The sequence below is a fragment of the Oncorhynchus tshawytscha genome, unplaced genomic scaffold, assembly GCF_018296145.1.
Source record: "Oncorhynchus tshawytscha isolate Ot180627B unplaced genomic scaffold, Otsh_v2.0 Un_contig_7238_pilon_pilon, whole genome shotgun sequence".
NCBI classification, from domain to species: Eukaryota; Metazoa; Chordata; class Actinopteri; order Salmoniformes; family Salmonidae; genus Oncorhynchus; species Oncorhynchus tshawytscha.
The window spans coordinates 205,524-219,566 of NW_024609722.1; the positions used below are offsets into that span (position 1 = coordinate 205,524).

Here is a 14,043-nt window from a genome sequence, read left to right on the forward strand (position 1 = left end):
AAGGGGTACCAGGAGAGGCACGACACAGGGTCTTCAGGAGAGTGGAGGGGGACGGGCGAGACATGTCCTGTAAATCACAAAAATAGAGGCGGAATTAATCAGGGTGGGAAATGCTCCTCTACCTGTCAATTAATTCTGAAGTCTTTAAATTCCCCTCATCAAGGTCAAGAGGAGGAATCTCAGATGTTCTCCTCCAATGTCTTTTATAGAAGGAAGTTGAGGAATCAATGAAGGACTGTTGAGAAACACTTTGACTCCTTTTGGGATATTAATACTCCCTTTCCTACTGGGACAATAAATACTCCCTTTCCTACTGGGATAATAAATACTCCCTTTCCTACTGGGATAATAAATAAATACTCCCTTTCCCTGGGATAATAAATACTGGGATAATAAATACTCCCTTTCCTACTGGGATAATAAATACTCCCTTTCCGACTGGGATAATAAATACTCCCTTTCCGACTGGGATAATAAATAAATACTCCCTTTCCGACTGGGACAATAAATACTCCCTTTCCGACTGGGACTGGAATAATAAATACTCCCTTTCCGACTGGGACAATAAATACTCCCTTTCCGACTGGGATAATAAATAATCCCTTTCCGACTGGGATAAATAAATACTCCCTTTTGACTGGAATAATAAATACTCCCTTTCCGACTGGAATAATAAATACTCCCTTTCCGACTGGAATAATAAATACTCCCTTTCCGACTGGGACAATAAATACTCCCTTTCCGACTGGAATAATAAATACTCCCTTTCCGACTGGGACAATAAATACTCCCTTTCCGACTGGAATAATAAATACTCCCTTTCCGACTGGGACAATAAATACTCCCTTTCCGACTGGAATAATAAATACTCCCTTTCCGACTGGGACATTAAATACTCCCTTTCCGACTGGGACATTAAATACTCCCTTTCCGACTGGAATAATAAATACTCATGCCTCTCACTCTTTGCTCTAGTGTGTGCCTTTCTGGAGAAAACCCCGCCTCCAGTAATAAATAAATACTCCCTTTCTGGGATAATAAATACTTTCTGACTGGAATAATAAATAAATACTCCCTTCTGGGATAATAAATACTCCTAGTCCCTTTAACCAATCCCTGGATAATAAAACCCCGCCTCCAGTCGCTGGTAAAACCAGTCTGCAGCGTCGTTGGATTGTCTGGGACTCATGGACTCCGCCTCCAACCCGTCGCTAGGTAACCCAGCCCCTCCCTCTCCGCTCCACTCTTCATCACAGTCTACAGCATCCTCAGCCTGGAGGGGACTCGAGGGGGCACTGCTAGCATCCTCAGCCTGGAGGGGACTCGAGGGTTCACTGCTCGCATCCTCAGCCTGGAGGGGACTCGAGGGTTCACTGCTCGCATCCTCAGCCTGGAGGGGACTCGAGGGTGCACTGCTAGCATCCTCCAGTATCCTTCGGATGTCCTCTTTCAGTTGGTGTAACCAAGACGTTCCCTGCTCCTTTAATTTAATTGAATCAGTATTGTCCCACATTTCCTCCATGATTTTACGCCGCAACGAGCGGTGATCCATTGCTTTAAGTTCAGATCCATCATGTCCATGATGTTCACACAGGTAACGTAAATTGTCCTCAGTCAAATTCCATAAACTCTTTTCAATTTCATCCATCAACACTCCCTCCTCTCGATTCATTTTGTCCCCGCAGAGTTTGAATGTTTCTTGGTAAAAGGAGCAATAATAACTGGTTATTGAATGGAGCTGCAACAAGTGTGAGGTGTCTCTCTCCTGTGTCAAATCAAATGTTATTTTTTTCACATGCGCCAAATACAACATGTGTAAACCTTACAGTGAAATGCTTACTTACAACATGTGTAAACCTTACAGTGAAATGCTTACTTACAAGCCCTTGACACTCATTTTCTTAAAACTGCATTGTTGGTTAAGTAAAAAATAGAGAACTCATATCTGGAGTTGTCATAACACCATATCTTCTTCCTGTCACCAGAGCAGTGGAATCTCCTTGTGAGGTCCCCTGTGGAATCTCCTTGTGAGGTCCCCTGTGGAATCTCCTTGTGAGGTCCCCTGTGGAATCTCCTTGAGAGGTCCCCTGTGGAATCTCCTTGTGAGGTCCCCTGTGGAATCTCCTTGTGAGGTCCCTGTGGAATCTCCTTGAGAGGTCCCCTGTGGAATCTCCTTGAGAGGTCCCCTGTGGAATCTCCTTGTGAGGTCCCCTGTGGAATCTCCTTGTGAGGTCCCCTGTGGAATCTCCTCCCCTGTGGAAGCTCCTTGTGAGGTCACCTGTGGAATCTCCTTGTGAGGTCCCCTGTGGAATCTCCTTGTGAGGTCACCTGTGGAAACAGGAGAACATGGTGAGAGAACAAAAACAACAGTTTTGACCATCTATGTAGATGGTGTAGCGGCATTCAGTTTTGCGGAATCTGTCAAATCAAAACATTTTCTACATTAGATTGTCAATCTTACATTTTTTACTTAAAGCACCGATCAGCAGTTAAAACAATAACGAAGCGTCATCCCCGCCCCTGTTTTGATAAAAAGCGGTGGGATGGGGCAGGAGAAATCTAACCACTCTCAAATTCATTGACAGAGCTATAGATGCAAGGACTGACCATCCATGAAATCTAAATTACACAGTTTTAACTATATTTTGAGACTATACAGTGTTTGTTTACATTTATTTTGTTTACAAACAATCACCTGACCTCAACCCAATTGAGATGGTTTGGGATGAGTTGGACCGCAGAGTGAAGGAAAAGCAGCCAACTTGTGCTCAGCATAACTTCTTTTAGACTGTTGGAAAAGCATTCCTCATGAAGTTGGTTGAGAGAATGTTAAGTGGCTACTTTGAAGAATCTCAAATATAAAATATATTTTGATTTGTTTAACACTTTATGGTTACATGATTCCATATGTGTTACTTCATAGTTTTGATGTCGTCACTGTTATTCTACAACATAGAAAAAAGTAAAATAAAGAAAAACCCTGGAATGAGTAGGTGTGTCCAAACTGTTGACTGGTACTGTATGTCGTGACTCGCCCATCAGTTTAAAGGAAAGTAGTGGGCGTGTATAATGAGTGGGTGTGTCGAAAGGAAAGTAGTGGGCGTGTAGAAAGGAAAGTAGTGGGCGTGTATAATGAGTGGGCGTGTCAAAAGGAAAGTAGTGGGCGTGTATAATGAGTGGGCGTGTCAAAAGGAAAGTAGTGGGCGTGTATAATGAGTGGGCGTGTCAGAAAGGAAAGTAGTGGGCGTGTATAATGAGTGGGCGTGTCAAAAGGAAAGTAGTGGGCGTGTATAATGAGTGGGCGTGTCAAAAGGAAAGTAGTGGGTGTGTAATGAGTGGGCGTGTCAAAAGGAAAGTAGTGGGCGTGTATAATGAGTGGGTGTGTCAAAAGGAAAGTAGGGGTGATAATGAGTGGGCGTGTCAAAAGGAAAGTAGTGGGCGTGTATAATGAGTGGGCGTGTCAAAAGGAAAGTAGTGGGTGTGTGTAGTGGGCGTGGAAAAGTAGTGGGCGTGTCAAAAGGAAAGTAGTGGGTGTGTAATGAGTGGGCGTGTCAAAAGGAAAGTAGTGGGCGTGTATAATGAGTGGGTGTGTCGAAAGGAAAGTAGTGGGCGTGTATAAGTGGGGAGTGGGTGTGTCGAAAGGAAAGTAGTGGGCGTGTCGAAAGGAAAGTAGTGGGCGTGTATAATGAGTGGGCGTGTCGAAAGGAAAGTAGTGGGGGCGTGTATAATGAGTGGGCGTGTCAAAAGGAAAGTAGTGGGCGTGTATAATGAGTGGGTGTGTCGAAAGGAAAGTAGTGGGCGTGTATAATGAGTGGGTGTGTCAAAGGAAAGTAGTGGGCGTGTAGAAAGGGGTGGGTGTGTCGAAAGGAAAGTAGTGGGCGTGTCGAAAGGAAAGTAGTGGGTGTGTATAATGAGTGGGCGTGTCAAAAGGAAAGTAGTGGGGGTGTATAATGAGTGGGTGTGTCGAAAGGAAAGTAGTGGGCGTGTATAATGAGTGGGTGTGTCAAAAGGAAAGTAGTGGGCGTGTAGAAAGGGGTGGGTGTGTCGAAAGGAAAGTAGTGGGCGTGTGGAAAGGGGTGGGTGGAAATCGCTCCCCTTTCTCCCCCTTCGGTTTCTTAAAACACAGCGACCGTACATTGAGATACCGCGAGTGGGGGTGGACTTCTGTTCTGAAGCCAGAGGATGAGGCAGTCGTATTTCATTGTTAGTTTTACACAAATAATTACACACTTTCAGTTATAAAACTGGCGATTCTTTATTTTTGATTGTACTGTTGCTTCATGAGTTGTATGCGTGTGCTTACTGTGACTGTCACCCTGCTATTGGCTACTAGGTAGCTACTTCCCAGGCCGATACTGGACAGTAGTGCTCCTCAAGAGGGTGTGAAGGGCACTGTGTCCCAGTGTTGCTGTGATACCCAGTAGGGGCACATCAAGTCGGCAGACAGACCGACAGGCCGATACTGGACAGTAGTGCTCCTCAAGAGGGTGTGAAGGGCACTGTGTCCCGGTGTTGCTGTGATACCCAGTAGGAAGCACTTCAAGTCGGCAGACAGACCGACAGGCCGATACTGGACAGTAGTGCTCCTCAAGAGGGTGTGAAGGGCACTGTGTCCCGGTGTTGCTGTGATATCCAGTAGGAAGCACTTCAAGTCGGCAGACAGGCCGATACTGGACAGTAGTGCTCCTCAAGAGGGCGCGAAGGGCACTGTGTCCCGGTGTTGCTGTGATACCCAGTAGGAAGCACTTCAAGTCGGCAGGCAGACAGACAGGCCGATACTGGACATTAGTGCTCCTCAAGAGGGTGTGAAGGGCACTGTGTCCCGGTGTTGCTGTGATATCCAGTAGGAAGCACTTCAAGTCGGCAGACAGGCCGATACTGGACAGTAGTGCTCCTCAAGAGGGCGTGAAGGGCACTGTGTCCCGGTGTTGCTGTGATATCCAGTAGGAAGCACTTCAAGTCGGCAGACAGACCGACAGGCCGATACTGGACATTAGTGCTCCTCAAGAGGGTGTGAAGGGCACTGTGTCCCGGTGTTGCTGTGATATCCAGTAGGAAGCACTTCAAGTCAGCAGACAGACCGACAGGCCGATACTGGACATTAGTGCTCCTCAAGAGGGTGTGAAGTGCACTGTGTCCCGGTGTTGCTGTGATACCCAGTAGGAAGCACTTCAAGTCGGCAGACAGGCCGATACTGGACAGTAGTGCTCCTCAAGAGGGCGTGAAGGGCACTGTGTCCCGGTGTTGCTGTGATACCCAGTAGGAAGCACTTCAAGTCAGCAGACAGGCGGATACAACACTGGTCGCTGGCTTATCGATTCGCTGTGCAGCCCAATCAGCCACACAAAAACGTTCTTGAGTGGCAACAAATCCACCCAATTAGCTGATTCGCTTTCCATCCGACACGCCCCTCCTTCCGACACACCCACTCCTTCCGACACACACCCACTGTCCCATACTCTGGTCGCCATATTGGGCTGCAGCGACCCATATACTTGTTTTCATTTGGAAGGATCCAACAGCTACGACAAGCTATCCTGTGGCGAGGACAGCCGAGTTCGGGCCTCGTTAAGAGGATGAAAAGGGATGATTCTGGCCCAGTGGGAGTGAGATTTGTGGAGAAAAATGGATCCTTGCATTTTTTGGGGGGGGGGCAGATCCATATGTGCTGTCAGGTTGGGTGGAGAAGAGGTGCTGAGAGTAACTAGGATAAGTGATGATTTACTGTGTTTCTTCAGTCCAGGGGGAGCGGGCGCTACAGATCACGCCATTAGGGACATGTGATTTGCTTTGCTCTATGGAGCAGGGTATCTTTGAAAGGAGTGATACATGGGCTGGCATTAAGTGTCGAGGAGGATCAGTTGAAGTTTCCCAGTGTTTATAACCGCCGCCGTTTGGTGCGACGCAGACCTGGTGGAGAAAACAGAGAGTGTTGAGTGGTAGTGTTCTGTTCTCTCAGACCTGGTGGAGAGCAGAAAACCTGGTGGTAGTGTTCTGTTCTCTCAGACCTGGTGGAGCGTGGAGAAACAGAGAGTGGTAGTGTTCTGTTCTCTCAGACCTGGTGGAGCGTGGAGAAACAGAGAGTGGTAGTGTTCTGTTCTCTCAGACCAGAGAGTGTTGAGTGGTAGTGTTCTGTTCTCTCAGACCATTGGTCTGGAGTAGAGTTAGGAGAGGGTTAAATAGTGGATTGGGGTGGTGTTTTCTTTATAGATGGCTAATAGTTGGCAGGGCAATTTTCATTTACCCTAATTTTGAATTACCATATCAATTAACGTACGTAGGCCGAATGGCCTCACACACCAGTACAGTAGGTGGCGCCGTGCGCCCCTAAAAGTTGGATGCGATTCGCCAACCAAATCCTAAAGAAGAAGAAGCAGCTAACGTTAGCTACATGGCTAATACAAACAGAAAATACAACGGTAACTCGTTGATGATTTCATATAGCTACAATCGATATGCCTGTAACTACGAGTCAGAAAACAATCATTTTATTCGAATATCGACTCAGTTTGAACTACAGCTTAAAACATTGTTTACAAGAGCAATTAGCTAGCTACTAAGCTAAAAAAAAAAAATCAACAGCTAGTCTGAAGAGAAGCTATCCAGCTAAATGAGCGGTTATGTAAACCTAACAACTTGCTAATTACACATTTTTGGACGACCCCCTTCTGGCCGTTAGTAGATACCTTAATGATTTACTCACCGGTTGGATTGTAAACATAATCTTTTCTTAGTTTTCAGTCGTCTCCTAGCTACCTGTTCAAACGCAAGCGGCCTGTTCACGTTCCAGATGAGAACAAAACAAAGGGGCGGGGCGAGCAGGAAGGAGCGGAAGGCGGAAGGCGGAGAGAGTCTCGAGAACAGTAATACAGCTACGCTCATTGTGGGCACATAGAGACACTAGATTGCGTCATAGCTAAATTCGAAGAACATTTAGTCAGTACACGAACAAATGAGTACATGTATTATCCCACGTGCCTATGTCAAATCAAATGTATGTTTCTAGCCCTTCTTACATCAGCTGATTTCTCAAAGTGCTGTACAGAAACCCACAGCCTAAAATCCCAAACAGCAAGCAATTCTACACAGCACAGAGAGAAAGAGGAGTGTTCAGTGAGTTTACTGGTGATTTTCACTAGTTTTTATTGTTTATGATTGAGTAATTTACCAAATGGGGCGATGAAAGCAAACGTGAAAGTAGTTTTATGAAATGATCTATACATTAATCCATTGGGTGTATTTACTCGGGATTTGTCCAAACGAAACGAGTTTTCATTGCATAACATTTTATTTTGCAAAACTGTTTACTATGACCTGCAACTAATGAATGCATCCCATTTTCTATCCACTTCAAACCGCTTTAGTTTCCGCGGGATTAAGTCAGCGTTTCCCAAACTCGGTCCTCGGGACCCCAAGGGTTGCCACGTTTTGGTTTTTGCCCGAACACGACACAGCGGATTCAAATGGTCACATCTCGATGATTAGTTGATTATTGGAATCAGCTGTGAGTAGTGAACAACTGGGGGTCAACATCTGGTTGGGAAACACTGGATTAATCAAGATAGATACAAGACCGAAAAATGAGCTCAACTTCATGACTCAGCATCCCAACCAGTCTCACCACTGGGGCCAAGCAGGAACAAACATGACTTATTATTTGGAAAAACACGTTTAATTTTTAAACATTAAAAAAAAAACATATCAAAATGAAACATTATATGAACAACTGTGTGAGACGTGTCAACATCTGTAACTTCCCCCTCCAGTCAACGGATGGAACGGAGAATCACCTTTATTCACCAAACGCATTTGCATGTACAGAAATTTGACTCGGTGATATGGTGCTGACACAATAAACAGAATATAGGCTACAGACAGAAAACAAACAGAATATACGGACAAGATGTACACATGTATTGATTCACATGGGACAGTATGTACACTATGGACATTGTGTAAGCTAAAAACTATAATCTACATTATGAACATGTATTGATGTAGAATAAAAAACTACAGAGTACACTATGAACACTATAATCTACATTATGAATTGTGCATGTATTGATGTAGAACTAAAAGATGACTCCTGGGAGTCCAGGGGAAAGGGGGAATACCTAGACAGTTGTACAACTATAATCTACATTATGAATTGTGCATGTATTGATGTAGAACTAAAAGATGACTCCTGGGAGTCCAGGGGAAAGGGGGAATACCTAGACAGTTGTACAACTATAATCTACATTATGAATTGTGCATGTATTGATGTAGAACTAAAAGATGACTCCTGGGAGTCCAGGGGAAAGGGGGAATACCTAGACAGTTGTACAACTAAATTCCCTCAACTGAAATGCATTTAACAACTCCTCTGAATCGGAGAGGTGCTGGGGAGCCTGCCTTAAATCGACGTGTTCGGCGCCCGGGGAACATAACGTGGGTCTGTTAAAAATACCATTCATTAGTTCTTAAGCAATGACACATTATACAAGAAGTGGATAGAGAGACACTCATTCAGAAGAACAGGAGCCCAGACCTTTACATAAATATATAAACACATGTGGCTCGTTGCTTCTTCAGACTTCTTCTGAACTGCCATGTAATTAATGGATATTATTATTAATAATAATAATAATAATACAAACTAATTTATTGCGATAATATAATGTTGCCAGTAGCTAGCTAATGGAGGAAGCATTTAGTGTTCAGTAACTCTGGCTGATCGTTTTTTTGCTCCACGCAGCGTGTAAACTGCGTCTTATTCAAGGCAATATCCGTCACAACAGACAGTAAAGCCTTCACATATACATATACATATATATATATATATATATATACACATATACATATACATATATATATATATATATTTTGGGAATATTCTTTCAAATCGCCACAGAGTTTATATATTCCAGCCGTTCAGAAATATGAGGCTACAGCACCATGTCGATCACATTGGACGAGGGTTCAGAAATATGAGGCTACAGCACCATGTCGATCACATTGGACGAGGGTTCAGAAATATGAGGCTACAGCACCATGTCGATCACATTGGACGAGGGTTCAGAAATATGAGGCTACAGCACCATGTCGATCACATTGGACGAGGGTTCAGAAATATGAGGCTACAGCACCATGTCGATCACATTGGACGAGGGTTCAGAAGAGGGGAGTAAAGCATCGATGAAAGAGAGAAACTTGAATGTGCGTGTGTAAAATAACACAAAACATGATTTGTATCCTTAGTTTTGAGAAAAATGTTTCTAAAGGAGAGGGAGAACACTTTATATTCGTAACCTCGGCCTATAAATTAACTGGAGACCGCATCCAAAATGGAAAACTGTTTTCAACGTAACCTACTCACGTTTGCACTATATAAAACATTTAGCAGACGCTCTTATCCAGAGCGACTTACAGGAGCCATTAGAGTTAAGTGCCTTGCTCAAGGGCAGATTTTTCACCTATTCGTCTCAGGGATTCGAACCAGTAACCTTTCGGTTAACCGCTCTTGACCGCTAGGTTACCTGTCGCACTGTAGGAGATAGGGTTGCATCCTTTTCACGGGGGCCAACTCACATGCACACTCGCACTCAATGTGCACAGGGAGCACCACGACTTGCCTAGTTAAATAAAATATATAAATATATTTTTGGATGTCATCCAAAAATAAATGTATATATTTTATTTAACTAGGCAAGTCAGTTAACAAACAAATTCTTATTTACAATGACAGCTTACCCCCCCCACCCCCCAGGCTTAAATCAGCCTGTTTTGACAAATAAATTCACTTCAGTATTATTTTTGAACATTATAATAACAGCCCATTGTAGTCGGAGTCCTTTTGATCAACTCTATGCAAAAGATACGAGGCAGATCAGTGCGGGCGTGTTCGTTACCTCGGGACTAAAATGTCATAATGTATTTATCTAGTTGCTTCGTTCAGATTTGTACAGTTGTCTTGGCAGACTTCTTCTAAAAACGGCCATAGCGCGAGCCAACCATAGTAGAAGACAAGTGAAGCAACCTCACAACAAAAATAACAGGCGTGGTGGTGTCCTTTTTGTGTCCACATTGGTACTGCACCATACACTGCTAAATACATGCCAAAATGGGAGTCATATATACATTTATATATACACACACATATTAGCACAAAACAGGTTCTGGATTCAGGCTAGCTAGAACAGTTCAAAGCAAGCAGACAATTCATAAACAGAACACCCAGACACAAAATAACTAGTTAATGGTAGTTTCTTGGTAAAGTCTTTTCAGAGAAAATAAGACAGAAATGAACTATCACGTGGGAGTCGGGAAGGCAGCGGTGTACAATATCTATGTTTTATTTAAAAATGTTTTAGTAATTTAGCAGACGCTCTTATCCAGAGCGACTCATTCTAATGGCAGTTATTTATGCTCTTCAACCCCAGCGTGTATCTGCTGGTGCTGAGTTACATTCTTACAGACATTGGAACGTTGGAGCGGTTTCTCTCCCGTGTGTGAGCATGTGATTCTTCAGAGCTCTCTTCTCTGAGAAACCTTTCCCACATTCTGGGCAGTGGCAGGGTTTCACTCCAGTGTGCGTTTGCAGGTGTGATTTCAGACCAGATGAAGAAATGAAACTCTTTACACAATAGGTACATCTATAACGTCTCTCACCTGAATGCACCCTGAGATGCTTTTTAAGATTTTGTGAAAGAGCGAAACTTTTCCCACACTGGGAGCAAAGGTAGGGCTTCTCTCCAGTGTGTACACGCTGATGACTTTTCAATTTCTGCTCATTAACAAAGCGCCGGTCACACTGAGAGCAGTGGTAAGGCTTCTCTCCTGTGTGCATTCTTTGGTGAAATATCAGGTTGCGCTTTGTTGAGAGACACTGATTGCAAACAGGGCAAGGGAAAGATGGCTTTGCTTCGACATGCTGCTTCTGGTGTGTTGTGAAGTGTCCTAATGTTCTGAAACTCTTCCCGCATTCAGCGCAGAGGTAAGGTTTCTCTCCGGTGTGAATACTCTGATGTGACTTCAAGGACGAAGCTGCTGTAAAGCCCCTCCCACAGACGGGACACACATGCGGCCTTTCCCTGTGTTCAGCATGGACCCTCTGGTGAGATATCAAGTGTGCCTGAGTATAGAAGGTCTTCCCACAGTCAGGGCAGAGGTGGAGCTGCTCCCCAGTGTGTAGTCTCTGGTGTTTCCTCAGGGCGTAGGTGCTAGAGAATCTCTTGCCACATTCAGAGCAGAGCTGAGTTTTCTCAGTGTGTCGGATTCTCAGATGATCCTTTAATTCTTTCTTCGAAGCTAGCATCGTCCCGCAGTGAGGACACGGATGAGGGACTTTGACTTTCTTCGTCCCTCTGACCTCACCAGTGTGAAGTTTCTGATGTTTTTTAAGGCTTCTTAACAGACGGAACGTCTCCCCACACTCGGAGCACTCATGAGGTTTGTCTTCGGTATGAACGCGCATGTGGCTTTTCAGGCTTTTTTGACTTCCTAAATTCTTCCCACAGTGATCACAGATATGGGAGCCAGGCCTGTCTCCTGGGAGAGTTTTCTTGCATCGTTTAGCTCTAGACGGGCGGTGAGATTTCTCTCCTGTGCGAGTTGTCTTGCTGTCGTCTAGCTGCACAGACACCCTCTTCTTCAGACAGCGCAGTAGGGCGCTACCGCGGGACGCACGACCCGGGGACTTCGAGAGGGTGGCGGGGGGCCGGGGAGGCTTGTCCTGGAAACGGTAAAAATACCAAATGAAACAGGTTGGGACAACATCTCCTACCCGCCAAGTCTCTCCTCAATTATTCAAACTACTTCTCAAAATCCATTGCATGAGAAAAGGCCAAGAGGAGGAACATCAGGGGTGTATTCACAAGAACACAAACAGAAGTCAACGGAATGAAAACGGGGAGGGACCTACCCGACTTTGTCTTATATAAAACACTTCCCCCCCCCGTTGTAAAACTTTTTACAACAGTTTGGAATAATGATTACACCCCAGATGTGGAGAAAGACCAAGAGGAGGAACATCAGATCTTTTTTTTTATAAAAGGAGGTCGAGGAATCAAGGAAAGACCTGCGAAACAAAATGTAAGACTGGGAAATCAAGTACTCACCTCTCTCACTCTCTGCTCTGGTGTGTGCCTCTCTGGAGACAACTCCACCTCCAGCCCATCGCTAGCCATCCAATCCCTGACCTCCTCGTCCCTTTCTTCATCACAGTCTAAATCGCCATCATCATCAGATTGGCTGGAACTCATGGGCTCCACCTCCAACCCATTGCTAGGTAACTGAACCCCGCCCTCTCCGTTCCATTCTTCGTCACAGTCTACGGCATCATCATCATCAGCACTGCTACCCTCCTCCTGTATCCTCCTGATGTCCTCTTTCAGTTGGACTAACCAAGATATTCCCTGCTCCTCTGATTTCATTGAATCCGTATTGTCCCACATTTCCTCCAGGATTTTACGCCGCAACGAGCGGTGATCCATGCCTTTAACTTCGAAGCCATCTTTCCCACCGTGTCCATGACGTTCACAAAGGTAACGCAGATTGTCCTCGGTTAAATTCCATAAACCCTTTTCGATTTCATCCATCAACATTCCCTTCTCTCGATCCATTTTGTCCCAGAAGATTCTTAAATGATCCTATTCTGGTGAGTTACAATGTGTCTTGGCCCCCCCAAAAAAATAGGGTGAGGTGTCTTTCCTTTCATATGTATTCAAAGGTCTCCTAGATCTCTCTTCCCACACTGGGAGTTTCAGGAAGTGCTGCTTTTGTGAGTCTCCGACCAAGACAAGTTATTCCAGGTTCTGAGTTGTCATGACACTGGATCTTCTTCCTCCCACCAGAGCAGGAGGGGAATTCCTTGTGAGGTCACCTGTGTAGATAGGAGGATGTGGTGTAATACAAAAACACTCTGTACCATCCAATATCTACATGTAGTCAGATTCCATTGCTGTCAAGTGTGTCAAATCGTTACATTTTCTATCATTCATTTTAAATATTTTGTTTTTACTAAATAGAACAATATCAGGTGACCATTAATTAATTTAAATATTCCTGACGGCTTTTATTTTGAAGGATCCAACCTGGAAGCATAATTCCGCTAGCTAACAAGCTAACTAACATAGCTAACAAGCTAACTAACATAGCTATTCTATACAGCTAAAATCGATCTGCATGTAGTTACCAGTCAGAAAACAATAATTGTATTTGTGTATCGACTGAGTTTGAGCACAGCTTCAAATGGGTTAGTAGGAGCTATTAGCTAGCTAGCTACCAAGCTAAACAGCAGCTGGTCTGACGAGCAGATAGCTAGCTAGTGGTTATGCAAACCTAAACGACGTCTGGGCGACCCGTTATGACCATTGGTAGATATCTAATGCTTTACTCACCAGCTCAAGTTTTATGTTTCCCTTTCGAAGTGTTCAATAGTCTTCTAGTTAGCTATCTAACTAGCTTTTCAAAGAGCGGCCTGTACGCTTTCGAGAAGAAGCAACAAAGGGGCGGGGCAGAAAGTACGGCGGCTGGGAAAGGACATGAGAGGAGAGCAGTCGCGAAAGGGTTAGAACTAGGTTACACATTTGCGCAAACCAAAATCTGAAAATATATTTGCAACAACAAAATGTTAAGGTGTGTATCAATTGAACCGTTTGTAAAAATAAAAAAAAATGTTTTTAAAAGATGCAGATATGAAAGATAAGGTCCTACTGTTTCCAAACCCTAATCGCAAGCGATGCTTGTTAATGTTCAGACCGAGCATTGTGGCTCTTAATTAACAATACTTCCCCATTCAGAAGACGCATTCGTCCAATTTCTCTTCTGTGTAATGTAATGGAACTGAAAATCATGATCAAGGGCAATACATGAGTCTAACGAGGTAATTGAGGTAAGCTTGCTAGCTTATTTCAATCACTGGTTGAACAACGTTGTTTCCATGTCATTTCAATTAAATTACATTGAACCAACGTGGAATATACGTTGAATTGACGTCTGGGCCCAGGGGGACTGGATTCTATTATTAGCCAAGATATGACGTGATGTTGACAAAAATCTCTG

At 44.3% G+C, this 14,043-nt stretch overlaps 1 protein-coding gene across 2 annotated transcripts; it reads right to left on the reverse strand.

Annotated features, from left to right (window-relative positions):
• Window positions 1–8,003: 8,003 nt before the first annotated feature.
• Window positions 8,004–13,532, reverse strand: LOC112237907 (gastrula zinc finger protein XlCGF26.1). 2 transcript variants are annotated; one of them, XR_006082672.1, is made up of 4 exons: window positions 13,380–13,532; window positions 12,099–12,862; window positions 8,313–11,713; window positions 8,004–8,213 (listed from the first exon to the last, which is right to left on the reverse strand). XR_006082672.1 is itself a non-coding variant. In XM_024406502.2 (3 exons), exons 2-3 carry the CDS (start codon window positions 12,600–12,602, stop codon window positions 10,451–10,453), a joined length of 1,767 nt encoding a protein of 588 aa, XP_024262270.1. In that variant the 5' UTR covers window positions 12,603–12,862; window positions 13,380–13,532; the 3' UTR covers window positions 8,004–10,450. The 2 variants fall into 2 exon arrangements, 1 of the variants encoding a protein (XP_024262270.1); XM_024406502.2 differs by having other exon boundaries at window positions 8,004–11,713.
• Between the last annotated feature and the right edge of the window lie 511 nt (window positions 13,533–14,043).

Excerpts from the sequence above, each read along its gene's own strand:
- LOC112237907 (XM_024406502.2), bottom strand. The coding sequence starts at position 12,602 with ATGGATCGAGAGAAGGGAATGTTGATGGATGAAATCGAAAAGGGTTTA. Across the intron at positions 11,714-12,098 it reads CAGAGCAGAGAGTGAGAGAG|GACAAGCCTCCCCGGCCCCC; the intron begins GTGAGTACTTGA and ends TACCGTTTCCAG.